Here is a 24,047-nt window from a genome sequence, read left to right on the forward strand (position 1 = left end):
GAGCATGGGTAGAGATTACCATCAGAGCTATAGGACACATGTTTTCATTATAAAGCTTTTGTACAAACAGATTAGATAATCATATGACATTGGGCTGCACCATATGCAATAACATTGTTGTTGGTGAAAAGAGAGTTTTTCCTCGCCACTGTCGCACTAAATGCTTGCTCTTGGGGGAATTACTAGAATTGTTGGGACTTTATAAATTATAGAGTGTGGTCTAGACCTACTCTATCTGTAAAGTGTCTCGAGATAACTCTTGTTATGATTTGATACTATAAATAAAATTGAATTGAATTGAATATCGCAATAACGATATTACTTGCGATAAATAAACAGATATTAAAGTTTATTCAGTTCTGCTGGGTTCTGTATTTGGCTGAAAATACAACACATTTTTGAAGATATGGCAGTCTCATAGAGAATTTGATTTTATACATTTTTACATTGATGTCAGGGATTACGACAAAAGTGCTATCTGAGTGCATTTATTATGTAGTTTGATTTGTTTGTTTTGTAGTTTTGTGTCTTTATTTAGTTTGTTTTATTTTAATTTATGTTTATGACATTTCTTGTCTGTTGTGTCCTAGTGTGAAGGATCTGAAATATGAATAATGAGATGTATGTTTGAAATATCTTTACACTGTTTATGCAAAATAAAATAAGAAATATAATTTTAAAAAAAAAGAAAAATGAAAATACAACTAATTGCTTGTTGAATTTAACACAAATTCAACATTCTCTAATTCAGGGTTTCTGCAGGTTTCGACAAGTCAAATTTAAGAGTTTTTGACACTCTTTTAAGAAAGACCTTTATGAATGAAATGTAAGACCTATATCGCGAAATGCAGAGTCACAAAGTACTTGCAAAGTAAATAAATGTATTCAAATTGAATAAAAGCGACACAATATTAATACATATACAGCAAATTATATTTGGACTATCGAAAGAAAGAAAATACAACACCACAGAATCAAAAAAAGCATTTCAATGAGCATTAGAGGTAGCGCTGAATGGACGTAGGGAAATTAAGACCTGTTTAAAAATGTTGAAGACCTAGAACACATACTTCAGCGAATTTAAGACTTTTTAAGGCCTAAACTTTTGATTTTGAAATTCTAGACTTTTTTAGACTTTTTAAGACCCCGCGGAAACCCTGTTATTGAATTGAATATAAAAGGCACCACTAAAGGTTACTGACAGTTACATTTTAAGTGCAGTTTTCCACATATATTGTGCCGCCCCAATACACTTACACAACATTTCCGAGAATTGGACGTCTTTGTCTGAGGTGTTTAATGCAGCTGACATTACTATCACAATAATGTTTCCAACAGGAAGGAACTAAGACTTTGCTGTGTTCAGTGAAAACAAAACCATCTCAGCGCACACTTTGCCAACCACCAATCTAATGCCCGGCTTCAATCGCAGTGACTGTCAAACAGGAAATGGAACAAAGCACTTCCTAAAGAGCTGCACTGCTGCCAATGAGTGGTTCAGAACAAAAAAAAGGCTTTTATGGAAAACGTCTTAAGATCAACATGATGCAGTTATACCAGGAAGCAGCTTGGCTTTCCACTGTGGTCGGCTTCTGGCCATTCAAATGAAGCACACAAAGCCAACTGGATAATAAAAGGATATTCAACTTGCCAAAATAATATCTCCCGTCTTCTTCCTTTCTATTTGTCCCATCACACATATGCACACCGACTGGCTGTGCACACCACAGCAGCTATTCTTGATCGGCTTCATTTACACTTCATCCCAATTCTCAAATTAGAATTGATGCTCGTATTTCTTTAGAAAGACAAGAAGTGTTCCATTTCAGGATGTGCACATACAGTAAGTCTATATCCACGATGTTCCACTTCCGGGATTGCTCCATTGCCGCCAGAAATTCTGCCGGATTTTACTCTTTTCAGCCGGATGTCCGTTACCTTCCGCTTTCTTTGTGTTGTAATTCTAAACTCTGGTGGATTTCTGAGGACTATGGTTAACTGCTCCTCAGATCTCTGCAGGGTAAATCCAGACAGCTAGCTAGACTATCTGTCCAATCTGAGTTTTCTGTTACACGTCTAAAACAACCTTTGAACGTATTCTTGTAGGACGTTATCTTGTTGGGTAGTTTAATTTATAATTAAACATCATATTTTATAAACTACATGTGTTTTGGGTGCAAAAATCTTAATTTGTAAAGTAACTAAAGCTGTCAGATGAATGTAGCGGAGTAAAAAGTACAATATTTCTCTCTGAAATGTAGTGGAGTAGAAGTAGAAAGTGGCATGATAAGAAAAGACTCAAGTAAAGTACAAGAAAGTACAGTACTTGAGTAAATGTATGTAGTTACTTTCCACCACTGTAATTCTGATAGACAGCACTTTTATTAAAATGATATCACATGAACCATTTAACACACAACATAGGAAAGAAAGCCTATAATCAGTCGCGGGAGATTAAAGAAGTCCACTTTTTTTTTTAAATGACGTTTTTGTCAATTTTTTCGAAGCTTTTTCCAATGTTTTTGTTGCTTTTTTCGACATTTGTTGCTTTTTCTGGCATTTTGACACCTTTTTACCATGTTTTTTTTGTCGCTTTTTTGACATTTTTGAAGGTTTTCAGAAGTTTACTAACTGAGCAGTTTTGTACGAGAGAATTTTAAATCAAAGCCTAACAGTAAAATGTTCTGTATTTTAACTGTAGCTACACACAACATTTCAGCTTTTAATTAGGGGGCAAAGTCCAGGTAATGAGCTGCCAGAACTGTTTCTGTTATTTTACGGATTTATTTCTTAAGAGTGTTGTTGATGTAGGAGACAGAAGACAGAAAGTGCAGTATCCCTTTATTATGCAAAAAATGTAATTGCTTACCATATTTATCAAACAGTCAAATAAGGGCCAAGCAATATTTTTGACATTAAATCGATATATGAGGCTAGATATCGTAATACATTTTTCGGATATTGTGCTATCGCAATATGACAAGTGTTGTCTTTTCCTGGTTTAAAGGCTGCATTACAGTAAAGTGATGTAATTTTCTGAATTGTACATGTTTTATAGCCGTTTTATTATTTGACTTTACCCACTTAAGTCATTGTATCCACATTATTGATGATTATTTACCTAAAATCTCATTGTGTACATATATTGTGAAAGCACCGATATCGAAATGGATGCATTCGGTAAAACATAACGTGATATTTAATTTTTCTCCATATCCAGCTCTACCGTAAAGTCATACTCCTGTGTTGGACGGAGGAAGTGAGGTTGGGGCGGGAGATAAAGAGATACAGAGAGAGAGGATGGAGGTTAGAGTCAGTCCCTCTCCTCCAGCCACCAGGGCTCTCATTACTCCTGAACACTCCCCAACCACTCTTTAAAAGAGAGCTTAAATAAAACACTTTGGCATCGGCCGCACAGCACACCCACCGCCCTTCCTCTTACCCTTCTTCTCTCTCCCTCCATCATCCTGCTCTCCCTCACTCTTTCTCTCTCTCACATCCCCCCTTTTCCCTTTTTCCATTTCTCCCTCCTCCAGATTGCTTTTGATTAAAGCTACAAAAGCCGAGGAGAAAAACAGCTTTACACCAACGCGGCTATATTTATCCTGCCAAACACCCCAGCACCACCAGGGAGAGAGGGAAAAGGATTGCACACACGCACACACACACACACACACACACACACACACACACACACAAAAGCAAAATACCGCCTCTTGTGGGACATGATAGCTTTGGTGAAGACATCCACCAATCTGCGCTTTTCTTGCAGCCAGACCGCCGAGGTGGACGGCTGCCAGATCCAGCCTGCGGTGCTAGTCTACTTGTCCACACATATACAGGCCGGCAGAGACTGGTAGCTACAGTATTAGGGCGGCACGATATATGAGGAAAGTATGCAATCACGTTGTTGAATATCCCGATAACAATATTACTCGCAATAAACATATAAAAATGTACTCAGTTCTGCCTTTCTGCTGCTTTCAGCATTCTGCTGAAAATCCAACAAATTGCTTGTTGGATTTAAAACAAATGAAAAGAAATCATTTCCAACATTCTTTGATTGAACAAATTTAATATTGAATTGAATATAAAAAGGCACCACTAAAAAAAATGAATTAGTTACATTCTAAAGTGCAGTTTTGTACTGATATTTTCTCTCAACTAACACATAAATCTCTGAGTGTCTTTTGCGATGTGTTGATATCGCCATGACGACATATTGTGCAGCCCTATATACAGTATGTAGTCATATAGAAATTCCAATGCATCCTTTAGCAGGGGGTCCGGGACCCGTAGGGGGTCCTCAGAGTTACTGCAGGGGGGCCACCAAATTATTGTTTGATAGTTCAAAAATATACATTAATGAATCCAAAATATTATTAGTAAAGATAAAGCTTTTATTTTTTGTTTACATTGGTGATGCTTACTGGCCTAATTGGTAAGGTAGCTATCCACAGATACAGTTAATCTTAAGGATTCACTGTTCCACATTTTCACATTAAACCATGAGGTATAAATATATAAATGTCAACAATTACTTTAATAGCTTAGTATTTTAGGCACCATAAAATACTAAGCTATTAAAATAATTGTTATATCTGAGGGCTTCCCTACACGTTATTGTAGGCCCGGTTTAATACTCAACCTTATATATAGTAGGGTGTCCCTGCTCCGTCTCTTTATCAGCTGAGGGCTCCTTGGCCTAAAAACGTTGAAGACCCCTGGTTTAGGGATATTTTTGTATTTTCCGATCAAATTTTAAATTGCTCCGCATCTTTGAGTTCTGCTTCAAATAAAAGTCATAGATATTTGTGCACAACATTGCTGGAATATAACAAGTGCTGCCACTAGTAATTCTATTTATACAGTTTTTTTTAATGGAGACAAATGCCCATCACAGGTTCCCAAAGTGTAATCTGCAAATTACTAGTTATGTTCTCCCAACAGTCCGAAACCCTAAAAGACTTCATTTACAATTATATAAAACAGAACAGTAACAAATCCTCGTATTTGAGAAAACTGGAACCATCAATTGTTTGACATGTTTGTTATATGATATGATAAATGGCCTCAGCTATTCACAGTCAAAATTGTTGCAGAGTCATTGTCTGTTGATCAACTAATAGATTGTTTCTACTGCAAATGTTACTACTAAAAAGGTACTCGAGCACAATTTTGAGGTACTTGTACAGGTACATGCATAGCTACGGAGCCCCTAAGGCACATGTGTCTAGCTCAAGGCCCACATATCAATTTAGGCTCACAATACATTTTGGTGCTTAGTAGAAAAAGAAGGGAAATTGTTATCAAACCGTAATTACGCAAAACTCAGAAGAGAATTTGCCGAGTTTGACGCTCAGAAATTCTGACTGCATACTTTTTCAGGGCTTTATGTTGACCAAACTGTAAGTGAGAAGGCTGCATGAGACATGCAATAATACAGCCAAAGATATTTTACTTTTTCGATTAAATAAAAGCATGTCAATAAACTTTAGAGCCCCGCGCGGGACTGTTTTCTTCATCCTGCTCCTGCCGTATTTCTGACCATTACCGCCCGCACCCGCAACGTGTGTTACATTCCCGCCCGCTCCCGCAAAACTCTTTGAGAATTTATGTCCGCACAATAATAGAGATGCATTGATTTTGTGTCTTCTCCCATCCCGCATGAGAAAGCACGTCATGTTATAGGCAAATAGGGGAGAAGATGCAGGGAAAGAAGGCAGGTGCTTGCTGCTGTGAGACGGGGAGGAAGGAGCAGAGGATGAGAGAGCGGGCGGACAGTGGACAGAGCCTCGGAGCTCCCCCGTCCTGGGAGGCTGCTAGTGTCCGACCTGCTGGTGTCCGCTCTATCAGTATATATATATCTATGGTGTCTGCTGGCTTGAGGGGTTCCAGGTTACATCCCAATCCCGCAGTGTTTTTTTTTTAGTATAAAGCCTGAGCCTGAGTATCTCGTGCTCACAAGAAACCAATCTATGGCTAGCAAAACGACGGTGACAAAGTACTGCTAATGTTACGTGGCTTCGGTTATTTCACATTCACAGCATGGAAAATGCATGCATGCTAGAAATAGACCGACGCCTATTTTTCACGCGACATGCAAGCATGTTGGAAGCGTTTCCGGGCAAAATAGAATAGGAAAAGATGTTTATAGGTCACTTTGACATAAATACATATTAATAAATGACATTTTGATGTTTGAAAGTATGTAGGTTTTGATATAAATGCAGATATAAATGTAATTTAAAAATAAATCGATTTTCTAATACTGCACCTGTCACCTGTCGAAATATTCTGTAGCCTATTTTGCCGTCAATACTGCCGATGTTGTCTTTGCTGCAATCAAATCAGTATATATTTATGTTTAACATGGTATTTCATTTTATCAATGGGAAACATCCATGTGTACAGACAAGGCTAGCAGCAGCAGCAGCACGTCAGACATGTTTCTGGTGTGTAAAGACATAGAAAATCCACGCAGTTGCCACGTAGCTGACACGCAACAGAAACGCCACGCAGGCAGTGTGTAGCCGGCCTAAGGCATCTGAATACTGGTGGGAAAGTACATAAATGTCCATGCTGTATGCTCAGTGCCTTCTTCTGTCATATTTAGAACTGTGACAGTAAATAACTAAAGTAACACATGGTCAACACTAAAAGAATAAAAAAGCTTTTACTAGTGAGTTATAACAGGAAATAAGATTATTTCTCATGCTTCAGGCAGGTATTTTGCTTAACGCAAAGCAAGTTTACAGTGAAAAATTTGAAAAATCAACAACACACAAGTTCTATTAACATAACGTGTTCCTGTATTTCTTTGTTATATTTTTTTTGCGGTATACCTTGTCAAAACCAGACTGGATGTTTTTTTCATCTGCTGCTGCACTTACACAGTCGAGTCAATCGAAATATGTCTTTGTTTGGACTAAGCAACAGAACAAATAACCTCAAAACGTTAAGCAGCACAAATAACTGCATAACATTCAACAGCACTGGATGGAAAGCAGACCCCCGTGGGTCATTTGTTCATAAAAATGGGTTGATAGTTGGAATCTAAAAATAGCCTACCCCAGACATCACCGGAAGTCGACTTCAGGATATTAAAGTGCTCAAATTATGCTTTTCGGCATTTTCCCCCTTTCCTTTATTGTGTTATATTTTGTGCACATTATGGGTTTACAAAGTGAAAAAGCCCAAAGTCCACCCCAAAGGGACTTACCATCTCCAACAGAAAACACTGTTTACAAACTGCTCCAAACAGCTCTATTGTAGTCCAGCCTTTACTTCGTCACTTTGTAACACACGTTATAATGCTCGCCTAGCTGCTAGCATGGCACGCCCTCATACTCTGCTTCTGACTGGCTAGTAGTCCTTACCTAGGTACTGCGCATGTGTGACTCCCAACAAAGATGGAACAGAAGTGAGATGTCTCACTCTGTAGCTAAAACAGAGAGCTCAACACACAGGGTGAAAAGAGGAGCTGCAGCAATGTGCAGTATGACAAAAATATGTTGTTTTTTTAAATAAACCACATAAACCTATTGTGGTACAACCTCTAAATACAATTATGAACTTGAAAATGAGCATAATATAAGCACTTTAATGTTCAGTTACCCTTTTCGCTACCATAGTGTGCCTCCCAAATGTAAAGTGGTCTATTATAGAAATAAAGCAAAAACAACCATATACAACTTCTGCAATTTACTTAGAAACAGAACCAGAAAAATCCAATAGAAATTGTTGTTCCTAAAATACATAGTCACAATGGGAATATACGACTAACAGAGTGCAAACCTGTTGACCATCCAAAGAAAATACATTTTTCCACAGGAACTTTAGAAGAGAATTTTACTCAGAGAAAGTAAAAACAAGTGCTGTCTCTCATGTAAACGCCAAATCAATATTCTGCATTGCAATACTCAGCAGCTTGCAAGTTGCCTACAAATTTGAGAGTAACGAATAAACAGGAAAAGCCTACAGGCTAACTAAAGCTGCACTAACACAAGAACTTATCCCATCATTAGAGAATAAACTTTCACTGCCGTTCGCTCCCACGAAAGGCAACTTCCGCCCTCTGAGCTCAACATTGCTGACCGTGCCACTCGGCGTAGCAGTTCCTATATGGCAACAGGCAAAGGGGCACCTGGCAGCTCTGGCACATCCAAGACGTCATACAGTGCCATCCCTGGGCATAGCACTGGCTGCACCGCATTCTCCCGGCAACTTGGTACCACTTGGTAGGCTGGATGGTCACAGGAAGGTGTTGCCATGATGGTACTCTCGGCGTGCATCTAGTTGGCCTGCGTCTCCTTTGTCTGGCTCTCCATGGTCTGAATCGCCATGGTCGGTATCTCCTGTGGCTACAATTGCAGCAGCAGCAGCAGCCACACCTGTGGTGCATGAAAACGGGTGCTCTGAACCCATGGTGCCCTCTGGTCTTATACGGGTGGGATGCAGCAGCTCTCCACTGATTTTGAGTGACAGACCTGGTCCACGAAGCTTTGTGAGCTGGTGACCAAGATGTTGCAGGGGATGGGAACGAGGAACTGGGGGGCGAAGGAACTGAAAAACATTCTTCATCCTTTGGCTCTACAGGATCTTTCTCCTCTGAACTGGAACCACACACAGACACACAGACACACACACACACACCGATTTAATTATGTTTGCCAAAATTAAACAAACTGTTACTGGCAGTGGAAGTGCAACAGGAGCTTTCTATATTTGCTACTACAAAAATAGAGCCTGTTTCAGACCTTTGCATCACTCACCACATCTGCAATTACTTCAATAATAAAAAAAGAGGAATAATTAAGTAAAGCAAAGTGCCAATTTAGACGATAATACGTAACCAAGAGGAGACTGTCAGAATTTAAAAATATATGTATTTATTAAAAAACAATGTAGGCTATACTATATACAGTTGTGCACATTTTACATATTAACAACGTTCTACTTTGCATATCATGGAGTGAATGCAGAGCCCGTAACGTTAGCCCTGCTCTAGCTTGACGTTACATGAAAATGAGAGTAATGTTAGCTATCTTACGTTCCTACCAGTGACTGTAAAATAGTTCCTACACGCCTTTAAAAAGCAGATATATCGTTACTTATTTTGTTGGAAAAAAGGTCTGTTAACCCGGAAAATTGCTAACGTTACTTTGTTTGCCAATTTAGCTAGCTAGCTAACGCTATGTATTTCAAGGTTGTGTGACACAACCTTGAACACGCATGTGGAGAGCGTAAATTACACATTATATACATAACGTTCACTAACTAGAACCTTGTAACGGTATATTCTGACAGAGGATAATAGTTAGGCTGTCGCTGTTCAAAAACAAGCAGGGGCATCTGTTAAGGTACAGCTAGCTAGCTTAACATTACTGCTAACTAGCGTTAGCATATTCTAACATAACGTTTCACATTCATTCCAATATATTATAGCTAGCTAGGTCAAATGTAACACATTGGACAATGCAAGTGGCCAAACTGGCCCTGAATGTTCAGTAAAGTAACCTTAAGGTTAGTTTTTATTTTTTAAATTGCCCCCGCGCCTTCTCTCTATTGATGAAAAAAGCTAACGTTATGCAAGCTAAAGGTAAAGAGTTGTAAAATGTGGCCGCACTTACTCGTCCAACGCGGACTTACACGTTATCGTCAAGGTGTCATCTGGAGACCGCCAGTCGGTGGCGTAACATTCGTCCCATGTGGGGGTATCGATTAATTTATCCAGAACAATCCAAGACATTTTCGTTGGCAGAAGATCTTACGGTTGGCCACACAGACTGTAGCAGCAACCACCTGCGCTTTCAACCCCTACGTGACCTGCGGCAGGGTCCGTCCGTGATCACCCGATAATTCAACTGGCAAACGAAACCTTTTTCAGGTTTTGTAGGCTTCAAAAAAGGAAAATGACTGCGTGTTTTCTTGTATTTGTCTTTAAATGGGTAGCTAATATAATAAACAAGGACACCAAAGAACACGGCTGTATTCGAAACCGCCCACTAACTAAATACCTAGCTAGTCATGTGCAGAAGTTAGCACACCCATGCTAAAGTTGACTAAAAAGAGGAATAAAAAAATCATATTTTGGAAATTGATCTTAATGCCTTAATTAAAAAAATGAAGAAAAATCCAATGTTTAAGGGCACCAATTTTTTTTGTGAATGAATAAGGTATCGTAAAAAAATAAATGTTCTTCCTTAAAATACAGGGGGCGTAAGTACACCCCTATGTTAAATTCCCATAGAGGCAGGCAGATTTTTATTTTTAAAGGCCAGTTATTTCATGGATCCATGATACTATGCATCCTGATAAAGTTCCCTTGGCCTTTGGAATTAAAATAGCCCCACATCATCACATAGCCTTCACCATACCTAGAGATTGGCATGGGGTACTTTCCATGAAATCATCTCTCAATGCAAATCAAACCAGCTATTAGGCTAACTGAAATAAAACCCTGCCAATCTCTAGGTATGGTGAAGGGTATGTGATGATGTGGGGCTATTTTAATTCCAAAGGCCAAGGGAACTTTATCAGGATGCATAATATCCTGGATCCATGAAATAACTAGCCTTTAAAATTAAAAATCTGCCTGCCTCTATGGGAATTTAACATAGGGGTGTACTTACTTATGGCCCCTGTATTTTAAGGAAGAACATTTATTTATTTACGATACATTATTCATTCACAAAGAAAATTGGTGCCCTTAAAGATTGGATTTTTCCTCATTTTTTTAATTAAGGCATTAAGATCAATTTCCAAAAGATGATTTTTTTATTCCTGTTTTTAGTCAACTTTAGCATGGGTGTGCTAACTTCTGCACATGACTGTAAATACTACCGATGAACGCAGTAACGTTAGTTAGTAGGCCTATGCAGTATGGAACTGTTAAATCGATTTACATTGCAGTATGCTAGGTCAGGCTAGCCTTTAAACAAGCTCTTAAAGCAAAAGAGTCGTGTCATTAAGGTGTGATAATACCTCTCTGAATGTAAACACACTGCTCTGTCCTACAGGTGTACTAACTAGTGTATTTGATTAGGGCACATCCTGGGGTTTTTAAAATGGTATTGGATGTTCATTTTTATGTTTTGGCTTCACATCGCAATATGTCACAGTCTGAAATGCAAAGAAATGTCCCACTTTAGGAAAATTCACCCTATGTGGAATTATATATTTTTATTTTGTTATATGTGCACTGTATACATGCCCCAACAGATGGGAGTTAGCATTGTGATATATCTGATGCAGTACATTTGTTGTACAATGTCCCTGTTTGAAATGAACCAATACATGAAAGTAAATTATAAGCTTTGGTGTATTCCTTTAAGTCCTAATAACATAGGCCTATGCCATCATAGCACGATACCACTCTTTTAACTGAAACACATTTTCTAAAATATTTGTTTATGTAAGAAAAGCCAATACAACTTAAATAATACATTTAATGTATCATGTTTTAATATATAACCAAAGAGAAACTCTCATAGGAATTAACGGGGGCTCTGCCTCGAACACTGTATCCAGGTCTTATGATACATCCATGGCTTCCTCACTATCGGGCCCATAGAGCAGGCGCTGGCTACTTCTGGTTTAGCGCTCCGCAAGTCTCGCTTTGCCAGGCCTTCCTCCACAGGGCTGCGGAGGAGGGTCTGGCTAGTCCACACAGCATTCCGGGATGGGAGAAAAACATACTCTGGTTTATTGGCATTTCTTTAAACCAATCACAATCGTTATGGACGGACAAGCCAGACAGAGCCACAGTGCCTCTGCAAAATAGCCTCGCGAAGGAACTTGTTTAGGTTGAACAAGGTTATGTGTACGTTCAAAAGTAGTTTTAGTCGTGCAACAGAAAACTCAGATTGGACAGATAGTCTAGCTAGCTGTCTCGATTTACCCTGCAGAGATCTGAGGAGCAGTTAACCATAAAAATCCACCGGAGTTTAAAATTACAACACAAATAAAGCGGAAGGTAACGGACACCCGGCCGAAAAGAGTGTCATCCGGCGGAATTTCCGGCGGCAACGGAGCAATCCCAGAAGTGGAACGTCGTGGATATAGACTAGCGCTCCGCTAACTTGAATGAACCTGTTGTTGGTGTACTTTTTTTCCAAGCACATTTTATTCCCCGCTGAAGCAGTTATTGTGTTTCACCGTTGTTATGTGTATGTGAGACGTTAGAGTGTGTTGGCCAGCATTGCGGAGATACGGCATGGTGAGCTGTTATATTATAAGAGACTCACTTAATCCCATAGTAATCCCTGTATTAGATCACACTCTGATGATGAAACAAGCACTGGAGAGGAGGAACCGTAGGCAGGCAGAGAGCAGCCTGGCAGGGAGCTCACAAACACACACACATACACACACACACACACACACACACAAAGGATGGACATACATATAGGCGGCTTGGACGTACTCACACAAAACCATATAGTGCATACAATCAAATATATGCACATGAGTAGCGATGCACACATGCAGATACAAATGCCTGTTCTCATCCACACACACACACACACACACACACACACACAAAGCAATGTATCACATGACCACAGTAAGACCCTCCCTCCCTCCCCCCCCCGAAAAGAGTTTGTGAGTGAAGGACAGAGCCAGAGAGAGAGAATAGCTTCTCCACAGATGGAAACTAGGACACCAAACCCCTGTGTGTGTTTGTTTTGCGTCTTTGCTGCATCTGAGTGTGTGTTTGTCCATCTGCGTATGTGTCTATTCGTGTCTGTCGAGGAGCTGGAGTGTATATCCGCATGCATGCGTCATTGCTCATGTGTAAATGGTGCGTTTGGGTGCTTGTGTGTGTGTGTGTGTGTGTGTGTGTGTGTGTGTGTGTGTGTGTGTGAGTGTGAGAGAGACAATGAAGCAGTGAAAAATCCAGTGGTGAAATCCTGGGAGTTTGTGTTTGTTTCCTGGAGAGAGTAGAGACAGTACAGTGATGTGGGTGAACTCCATGTGAGACAATGCAAGGTTCAATTCCCAAGCTCTTCACCGGTGCCTATACTTATCGCCTTAGTTGTAGAAGAGACTGGAGGAGGAGCAGCAATGGCGAAAAAATAAGACGAGATATTTTGTCTTTTTGGACCGACAGCATGGTAGAACCTTTACTGAAAGTAACATGTGACTACAAGGCGACAAAGGCGGCAGAAATCGACTGGGAGTCTGTCTGACGTTACTCTGCGGTTGATAATCATGGATGTATAAGTCGTAAATACAGAAAATACATTGGAGGAAGAACAACAATGGCGAAAAGTAAGAGCAGGGATTAGTTAGCTTGGACCGACGACGAGGTGGAACTGTTACTGAAAGGTAACAGTTACTGAAAGGTAACAGTTCCACCTACCTAACCGATAAGACCAAAGGTCTCCGTTTGTCCCCGTTGAGACTACAACGCAACCCCGGAGTTTTCAAACAAAAACAGGGGCAGCAGTGTTTCCAAATGTCTCCGTTTAAAGTTCAGACCAAAGACGAGACGAGTTGAAATGTAGTATCTGAAGATTTACAACAGAAACTTGCAACTTCTTGCAACGAGCCGGTCTGCAGCGTTCTGAAACATGCCAGTTCCAACATGACATCATGACTTCGCGTAAACATACACGCCACTTTCTAAAGCCAAGTGGCGTCTTATCTGTACGCATTTTGAGCTATCCGCGTGTATGTCTACGCTGTATACAGCGGACGGCAGTCTGCGACGTCGCATCATGACTTTGCGTAAACATACACGCCACTTTCTAAAGCCAAATGCCGTGTTATCTGTATGCATTTTGAGCGCCGTATACAGCAGACGGTTTGGGTTTAGGAAAAGAAGAACCGGTTGGGTTTAGTAAAAGAAGAAAGCGACGGTTGAGTTTAGGAAACGTGACACGCGGGACACAAAGGAAACGTGACACAATCCCCGCTCTCCTGGGTTAAAGTCCTGTGTTTGACCCATCCACCACCCCAACCAACCTCTCTACGCGGATTTTCGGCCTTTCACACCTCTCGCTACGGCGTAAATTCACAGGCAATCGCAAGGTAATGTAAGTCAATGGAGGCCAAACGGCGTTGATAAACACGCTAAAAAGCGAGTATGCGTCTTGATAACACGCCAAAATGGCATACAAATTGGTGTGTCATACATACGCCACTTAATGAGATCAGTCTGCCAGTTCACACCCATGCGACAAGAAGAGACGGTGAATCATCTCCAAAACATGCCTCTTTGTACTTCTGTTCTAACTTCAGACTTTTAGGCTTTTTTGTAGCTGGATATATCATTTGTTTTGGCTAACGTTAGTGATATTGAGATGCTTGCTACAGTTGCATTTCAAGTTATAAATCGGCAAAAACGTTTTATTTCTCCGATTGACTGCTTTGTTCTAACGCCGCTGGGCACTCCCTCTCTTCAGTCTCTCTCTATGGTCTCGCTTGACCATATAACGTTACTATGCTTTCGGGCGATCGTTGAGGCTCCGTCTTAATTGCCATTTCGACCAGCTGTTTGTAACATAAAAATATAATGGATTATGGATAATTTTATTTAGTTTATAGCTGACTTGACCAGCTGACTTCTCTATTGGCTGTTGAAACAGGTGACGTCTCTTACGTTCTAAAACCAGCCTCTGCGACTTGACCGCAGCAGAACCATCAGCTGGTTTGAGTCGAGCTGAGACGGGCTGGTTCAGACCGCTGCAACTTTTCCCTGCGACGTTCTAATACAGTTTTGTCCCGTTGCGAATCTTTGGTCTGAACTGGGCTTTAGAGGCTCGGTAGTCTACATCCACGACGTTCCACTTCTGGGATTGCGCCAGCGCTGTCGGAAATTCCGCATGATGTCACTCTTTTCGGTTAGTCTGTTACCTTCCGCTTCCTTTATGTTGGAATTTTAAACTCCGATTGATTTATGAGGACTATGGTTAACCGCTCCTCAGTTCTCTGCAGGGTAAATCCAGACAGCTAGTTAGTCTAAATGGTTGCTGGACGCTGATTATCGCTAAACCCACGGACGGAGCATACACACAGCATTCTGGGATGGGAGAAAAACGTGCTCTGGTTTATTGGCATTTCTTTAAACCAATCACAATGGTCATGGGCGGCGCTAAGCCCCGGACACAATGAAGGTGCCATTGCAAAATAGCCTCGGTAGGGAACTTGTTTTGGTGGAACATGTGTACATTCAGAAGTTGTTTTAGTCGTGCAACAGAAAACTCAGATTGGACAGATAGTCTAGCTAGCTGTCTGGATTTACCGTCCGATCTACTTCACTTGGCTTCCTCGGTACCCAATGAACTTAGCGTTTGGACTTTTGAGCAGTTTGGACACTGTTGAATATTAGTGAACTAAACGAAAAAAACTAAAACTAAACGACACACGCACAGTGAATTTATTTTAAAATTGTAATGTTAACTATGTAAAAATGACAGGGTAGCTAAACATCCTTTCAACATTTGCTTGTAGGGGTAGACAGCAATCAGTTTTTGGCATATGATCACTTTTTTGGCACAACACCGACAGCCCTCTGCAAAGACATGCTTGACTGAGAGCCATGAAGCCCCGCCCCCGCAGCCGCACACAGGTCGCTGTTGTTTTTTCTTCTTTTCTTCTGAACCTGTATTGTGCGTGTGTCGTTTAGTTTTATTCACAGTTCATTAATATTAAACGGAGTCCAAACTGCTCAAAATTCCAAACACTAAGTTCATTGGGTACCCAGGAAGCCAAGTGTGAAGTAGATCGGATGAACGGTTCTCAAGATATTCGAAAGACAACGGACACGCGTACACACATACATACAGAGGTTCCACGATTTATAGTTAGACAGTTGGCTAATGTATGTAACCCTGCCACTGTATAGAGCTCAACAGTGACCTCCCACTTTTTAAATGGCTCTGGTTCCGGAAGTGAGTTTCCTTGTTTAATATCTCCATTGCCGTTTCATTAATTGCTTATATAAAGAGTTTTAAGCCTGGAACCAAGCCAACCATCTACAAGATGAATTGTGACCATAGAACATTTGATTCGGCACAAAAAAACATTTTGAAAACGGCAAAAAAAGTTCCATCAATCAGACGTCGCTGTTATGCTTAGGATTGTGGGTAGTGTAGTATTTCTTCATAAGATACAAGGTTTCACAACCTTTTAGCTCATGTTCAGTTTACCTCGGATGGTTTAGACCAGAGATCTTCAACAGCGGGTCCGAGGCCCCCTAGGGGGTCCTCAGAGTTACTGCAGGGAGGCCACCAAATTATTCTTAAATTTTTAAAAGTTTTTAATTTCCGGAAAAATACTTTGCACATCTATAACGTGAGACAGGTGCGTCAGAGGGGGATAAGTAAGTCCAAAGTTGCCAAGAAACTCCACCACACTTTCTAACAAAAAAATAATTTTTGAGGGTAAGGTTTTTTTCCAACCTGGACCCTATTTTCCTATGTTTTTGTGTCTAAGTGACTGATGGGAACAACAATGTCTGACATTGGTCCAGTATTAAGCAAGATCGCTGCAGTCGGCAGCAGCGAACAAGCTACAATATAAGTTAACAGGGCAATTGTCCAGCTTGTATTTACCACCTTTTGCCACTGACAGGCTCGGATTAATATTCTAAGTGTCGACAACATTACGGAAAGGATTTCTAAGGCGGTCCACCTTTCTGTTAAAGAGTAAGATCCTTTTTTTAAACATAAAAACATCCGCGAAATTGCGTTCTCTAAACCCACCAGACTCCATCTAAATAAACAGTCATTTTAGCATCGTAAAACACACTTCATTCAAAGTCGACAGAAACAAAATAAAACTATGAAAAGCCGTTGTGGGTTCGTCTTTCCACTTTTCCAACCATCACAACTCTAGTTTTGGTTGAAATAAACACATAGTTTACCGATTTACATGTGAAAATATATGGTGGCCCTGAAGTGCAAATCACAACAGCAATAAGAAAAAGCAAATAGCAAACAGCAAATAGGAAAACACGACAGCAAATAGGAAAACACGACGGCAAATATGAAAACACGACAGCAAATAGGAAAACACGACAGCAAATAGGAAAACACGACGGCAAATATGAAAACACGACAGCAAATAGGAAAACACGACAGCGAATATGAAAACACGACAGCAAATATGAAAACACGACAGCAAATAGGAAAACAAGACGGCAAATAGGAAAACACGACGGCAAATAGGAAAACACGACGGCAAATAGGAAAACAAGACGGCAAATAGGAAAACACGACGGCAAATAGGAAAACACGACGGCAAATAGGAAAACACGACGGTAAATAGGAAAACACGACAGCAAATAGGAAAACACGACGGCAAATAGGAAAACACGACGGCAAATAGGAAAACACGACGGCAAATATGAAAACACGACAGCGAATAGGAAAACACGACAGCGAATATGAAAACACGACAGCGAATATGAAAACACGACAGCAAATAGGAAAACACGACAGCAAATAGAAAAACACGACAGCAAATAGGAAAACACGACAGCAAATAGGAAAACACGACAGCAAATAGAAAAACACGACTGCAAATAGAAAAACACGACTGCAAATAGAAAAACACGACGGCAAATAGGAAAACACGACGGCAAATATGAAAACACGACGGCAAATAGGAAAACACGACGGCAAATAGGAAAACACGACAGCAAATATGAAAACACGACAGCAAATATGAAAACACGACAGCAAATATGAAAACACAACAGCAAATATGAAAACACAACAGCAAATATGAAAACACGACAGCAAATAGGAAAACACTTCAATAAATCACAAAACACAACGGCATTAACTTCTACCGGAAAAGGTAGGGCCTATGTAGCAGTGGACAGACCCTCCTGATTGGACAGACGCACTGTCTGTCTTTCGCGCTCCCAAATCACCCACAATCCTATGCGCGCGGCTTTGCCGGCTCGTTAAAAAAACAACAACAATGGCGGACCTAAGTGGGAGTTGGAGCGGCATCGCTGATGGCACAATTAACATTTAAATGTAAGTATATTTAGTGTTTGCCGTACATTTGTTATCACTGTTAATGTGTTACATCAATGTCAAGTGTTACGCATTAATGCTGGTACAAATTGCTATTATAATTAGGTAGATACACCCGAGCTAACGTTAAGCTAACTGAACCTATCATTTAACATTAGGCTGTTAGCTAGCTAGCTGTGTTGCTGTCTTTTATGCCATTTGTGTTCGTAAAGTTTAATGTCCGGTGGCATTTTCATCTCTTTTTGTAAGCCGTTACTGTATATGCGTAATGTTAGCAGAGATTTAGAAATTGGTTTGTTTATCAGTTGTAGCTGCAGGATTGGAGGTAAAGCTGCACCTTGTTAACTTCACTAGCAACGTTAAATGAAAGCTAAAATGTATGAGTAGTTTCCCATGTAACAAGTATAACATTCCGTTATAGCATTTATAATGGTAAAGATCTTTTTCTTGTGTTTGCTGTCTTTTAACAGGGACTAAGGAACAAATGGAGGCTGCACTACAACGCTGAAGTTGGCATCCGATTCGCAGCTTCCGATTCGGCAGTTAAGGGGAAATTTAAGGGGAACTTAAAACTGTCCGATTCAGCAGGGAAACATAATTTACATTGCTAAGTGACTGATCCTCCGTTTTTTGAACCTCTTACTGTATTGAATGAGTGTTAGTCATTAAGGTAAATTATTAATTATGTCTAAAACACACTTTTAGATTTGTGAAAGCTTTATTGTCTTTATGAGAACACAATAAAGGGAGATTTCACCGTTTTTCTAAACTTGTCAAATCAGGACTAAATTATCCCAGAGAGTCTAAGGAGTCTTAAAAACACAGTTTGAGATTTGTGAAAGCTTTATTCTATTTGTGAAAATGCAATAAAGGGAGATTTTACTGTATTTTTCACATATAGACTACATTGGACCAGGTCCAGATCCAAAACCACAATACTTAAGACTTGTCAAATCAGGACTAAATTATCCCAGAGAGGCTAAATAAACTGTTTTATTTTATTGCCACCGCATGGCCTTTGCTAATTGACATTCAACGTACAAGTCCACGTCTCTCCATGTCATTTCTTATATCCATGAGCAGGTCTTCCTTCTCACTTCAAAAGAAAAGTAGAAAAAGTTATTTTTACCTTTTGGAAATCAATCCAAATATCGTCATAGATTTGCCAGTGGTTTAATTTACTCTTCAAATCCTTCTCCTTCAACATAAGTGTTGTTTTCTCACCTTTCCTCAGAAAAAGAGGCAGGACTGAGTATTTATTAAGATTTTTTTTAATTCATACTTCATAGGCCATTGTCTCAGGTGAGGAGCAACCCCACTTCTGGGGAACGCTGGGTCCCGATCTTCTTTGATGATGAAACCCAGCTGGACAGGATTGTGAAATACCTGTCAAACTTCCTTGACAGCTGTGACACACTCTCTGATAAAGTGTGCACCATGGTGTCTTCTGACAGGATCAAATACATCCTAAATGTGTTGCTGTCAGAGATAGGTCCACAGCAGTTCCACATTATATTCATGAAGACATTTTTTTCTATGACTTAAAGTGGCTATATGTAACTTTCAGTTTGTGTTAATTCTAGCGGCCACTTTGGACAAAAGTGGTAGTATTTTCACCACACCTGCTGTCGTAAAGGTCTTTTCTTTACGGTGCTGTATTGCCCACTGTAGATTACCAAGTTTGCGTTACCGTGTTTACACAAGTACAGGGAAAGACCTGCTCATGGATATAATAAATGACATGGAGAGAGTGAGTTAATTCTTGTCCAGTTTTGACAAGTTTAGGTATTGTGGTTTTGGATGTGGACTTGGTCCAATGTGGTCTACATATGCAAAAAACAGTAAAATCTCCCTTTATGGCATTTTCACAAATAGAATAAAGCTTTCACAAATCCCAAACTGTGTTTTTAAGACTCCTTAGCCTCTCTGGGATAATGTAGTCCAGATTTGACAAGTCTAGGTGGATCTAGACCTAGTCTAATGTGGTTTATATGTGGAAAAAAAACTTATTTTCTCATAAAGACAATAAAGCTTTCACAAATCTAAAAGTGTGTTTTAGACATAATTATAAATTTACCTTAATGACTAACACTCACTCGATACAGTAAGAGGTTAAAAAAAACAGTTTTAAGTTCCCCTTAACTGCCAAATCAGAAGCTGCGAATCGGATGCCAACTTCAGCGTCGTGGCTGCACTAGCGTCACCAGAAGGGAGAGATGAGGAGGAGAGGGAAAGCAAAAGACAAGCAGGGAGACCGAGGCCAAAAAGAGATGTTGAATAGATTATTTGTTATATTAGAGATTGCCATTCAAAAAATAAATGCATTAAATTAACTAGTTAACTAGTGTCTTTTAAGTTTTTGGGTGTGTATATAATATAAACTGTTTTTCAATGTTTATTTTTCCATCAAATTATGACCTGGACACAGGAAACTTCTAACTGAGTAATTATATTCGGATGCTACCTGTTTTAATAACTAGTTAGGTATACAAGCTCTAAAAAGACATTAATGAAACATGTATCTTTATTATAACATTTATTCAAACATTACTATATACTGTACACAAGTATATTCAACATGAAGCGGCGATCAGACTCAGCTCCCGATGATGGTGTTGCTTCCGGACTGCAGACAGGAGAAAGATTAGGTTAGTCCAGTAGTTATCCAACCTGTCCTGGTAAGATTAGAATTGTATCACAAGTATATTTAAGCATACTGAAACATGAAGGTACTTCATGTAACTGTGTAGTGGTGTAGTTTCTTCATCATGGTCTTAACTGACAACTGTTGACCATTTAACACACTTACACCTACCTTTACTGTGTTAGTGGGTGTTTATCAATGGAGGTATTATGACTTTTCATATGTTGGTTGTAGCCTTGTAGCTTGTGTGTTTACAGTACTATTTACCCTTTCTCACTTGCAGTTTAATGCATATCATACTGCCTGTGGTAGCTCATTAGCTGGTAGCGTTTACCTTGTAGTTGCTGATCATATTTTGCACTGCATTTGTCTGAAAGCTAGAAGCTACTGGACAATGAGCTAATGTTGCATACATGCAGTAAACTACAAGCTAATGTAAACGGTTAGCTACTGCAATTCTCCTTACCGGTAAGTGTTATGACTACTGTACAAACATGAACTCCCACGAGTTTTTAATTTATTGACATGGGATAAATAAGACAAAACGACTATTGCTTACATTAAAGCCTATCGGTGTCGGTAACGTTACCTACCTTTGCACGTTGCGAGCAAAGTTCCTGACAGAATATTCTCCTCCTGCAAGCAGACTGACGCCGATTCACCAACAGCACAGTTCATAGTTCCACATCCATTTCGTCCAGTGTTTTGAAATGAGAAACGGCTAGTCCGTCTGTTAAAAGCATAGACAGTGAGGCACTTTTATTTTTTCACCTCTCCTTCCTGTAAAAAGACAGACAGTGCGTCTGTCCAATCAGGAGGGTCCGTCCTCTACTAGATAGGCCCTACCTTTTCCGGTAGAAGTTAATGCCGTTGTGTTTTGTGATTTGTTGAAGTTTTTTCATATTTGCTGTCGTGTTTTCCTATTTGCCGTTGTGTTTTATGATTTGTTGTTGCGTTTCTCTAATTGCTGTGGTGATTTGCACTTCAGGGCCACCGTAGCAAATATGTTGGCTCTATACACGCTAAAAGTATTGCTTTTTTAAATGGAGTCTGGTGGGTTTAGCGCTAGCGACTTCAGAGCTGTTTCTGGTTAAACAGAAAGGTTTTAAAGGTCTATCTCTGAAGGGATCCTTTCCATGTTGTCAGACACTGTCAGTGGCAACACAAGCACTTTTGTGAAGGTAAATACAAGCTGGACAATTGCTCTATTAACTTACATTGTAGCTTACTTTGCTGACTGCCGACTGCAGCGATCTTGCTTAATACTGGACCAATGTCAAACATTGTTGTTCCCATCAGTTACTTAGACACAAAATAGGGTCCAGGTTAAATAAAAAGGTAGTTACCCTTTAATAGTTGGCAATGTTTAGGTACTAGACCATTATCAGGCAAAATTAATAAAGGGAGTTTCTTTGCAACTTTCGAAAAAAGAAAATTATGCAGGCAGCCCCCTCACTCTGACATCTCTCCATTAATGCATGTATAGGTCCTGTTTGTGTATGTTAGGGGTGTGAATGGTCTCACGATTCAATTCGATTACGATTATCCTGTCTTCGAATCGATTCGATATCACAATGCGTCACCTCCTCAATATTATTATATATTGCTACACATGGTATCAACAAATTCAAGCAGTCAGACATATGAAATCCCCTTCTTATTAGTATCTGTTCTTGAAAAAGACACTTCCTGAATGTAGCGAAGTCTGAACACAGCAGACAACAGACAAAAGGCAGATACAAAAAAAAAGCAGCGAGCGGAAAACCAACAAGTAACATCAGTAGGCTAAAATCGATTATGGTCTGTCACTGCATCGATGCAGAATCGTCCAGATCCGCATTGTGATGTATCGATGCAATGATTAATTTCAACGCCCCTAGTGTATGTGTGTGTATTTCGGGCCTGTGTGTCAAGTGTAATATCAACAGAATGTAAAAATGCAATTTTCCCCCCTGGGGATCAATAAAGTATGTCTTCTTCTATTAATATTATCGGGTTGATGGGAGGACAACTCTGGCTTCAGCTCCATTCTCTATACAAACAAGTTTTCTCTGGATTGAGAGACAATATGATAATGACTTAATACACATGCAAAGATGCTGGTGTGTGTGTGTGTGTGTGTGTGTGTGTGTGTGTGTGTGTGTGTGTTGGGGAGAGAGAGAGAGAGAGATAAGACACAGAGGTATTTACATACTTCTCCCATTATAGGAGTGTGTTGCTATTTCATTGTGTGTTCCCCCTCCTCAATCACCAGCATGTTTTACACTTTCTCTGACTGAGTAAATTATGAATCCAACATATTATTAGCAAATATAAATCAAATATAGTAGCCTATATGTAAGGAAATCACTGGTACCCATCCACAGATTCAGTTTAGGATTCACTGTGCCACATGTAAGCCTATGTAAAACTTGATTTATAAAATCATACCAACAATTATTTTAATAGCGTAGTATTCTATGCACTAAAAATGCATGTATAAAGGCTTTAGGCCGCCCACACTATTGTAGGCCCAGTATAATATGCAACTTAATTTTATACAATATATGTAGCAGGGGGTCCCTGCTCCGTCTCCTTCTCAGTTAAGGGATCCTTGACTTAAAAAAAAATTGAAGACCCCTGGTTTAGACATTATGGCTGATAATTAAAATCTTTGTGGAGAAAATGAATGGGATTTTCACTTCCGGAAACACACTGGTGAGCTCTATGGCACAGTGGTATGCTCCGGTACTCAAACACATAGCACTGCAGCCCTGCATAGGACATGAAAGCAGAGTCTGTGACTTCCAGCAGCCAGATCTTACAGACTACACCAAACATGACCCGCTGTCATGTAGCGCTTCCTGCCATCGCCACAGATTGGGCTAAACACACCGAACACCTGCCGCCTAACAGGTGAGACCACATGTAGCCTAAGGGAGGGGAGAGGAGAGGGGTGACCAGGAAGTAGCTTCAGCCAATGACAGCTTGACGTATGGCACCGGCAGCATGCGAAGCGGGTGCCGTAACCGAGGGCGTCTATAAATCCTGCGCTAAGGATGAAAGACTGCCACAAAGGAGATTAGTGTCCACATCAGCTAATGAGGTACTATATCAGCCCCCGCAGTAAAATACACACACACCGGCACACGCACACACACACACCAAGTCAGCACACCAACATATACAGTACACACATGCACATGCACAGAAAGCTCATACACACAGAAGTGCATTTGCAGACACCCAAGTGAATTGTATTTGTACAATAATACATGGAACACTAGTCCTACAAGTAAGCACAATGCATGATGGGCTACACACACTTTCTCCTACACACGCACACACACACACACACACACACACACACACACACACACACACACACAAAAACACAAACACACACACAGTAAATACATGCACATGGG

The 24,047-nt window shown here is 40.1% G+C and overlaps 2 protein-coding genes across 8 annotated transcripts in view; both read right to left on the reverse strand.

The window, feature by feature from the left end:
- The window catches only part of LOC116044074 (regulating synaptic membrane exocytosis protein 1-like), a 168,711-nt gene that overhangs the window by 80,196 nt on the left and 64,468 nt on the right, over positions 1-24,047 (reverse strand). The gene's annotated exons all lie outside the window — the stretch shown is intronic.
- Positions 7,693-10,022, reverse strand: LOC116044075. The gene is made up of 2 exons (XM_031291090.2): positions 9,633-10,022; positions 7,693-8,615 (listed from the first exon to the last, which is right to left on the reverse strand). Exons 1-2 carry the CDS (start codon positions 9,749-9,751, stop codon positions 8,084-8,086), a joined length of 651 nt encoding a protein of 216 aa, XP_031146950.1. The 5' UTR covers positions 9,752-10,022; the 3' UTR covers positions 7,693-8,083.

This window comes from Sander lucioperca, chromosome 15 (genome assembly GCF_008315115.2).
Source record: "Sander lucioperca isolate FBNREF2018 chromosome 15, SLUC_FBN_1.2, whole genome shotgun sequence".
NCBI lineage: Eukaryota > Metazoa > Chordata > Actinopteri > Perciformes > Percidae > Sander > Sander lucioperca.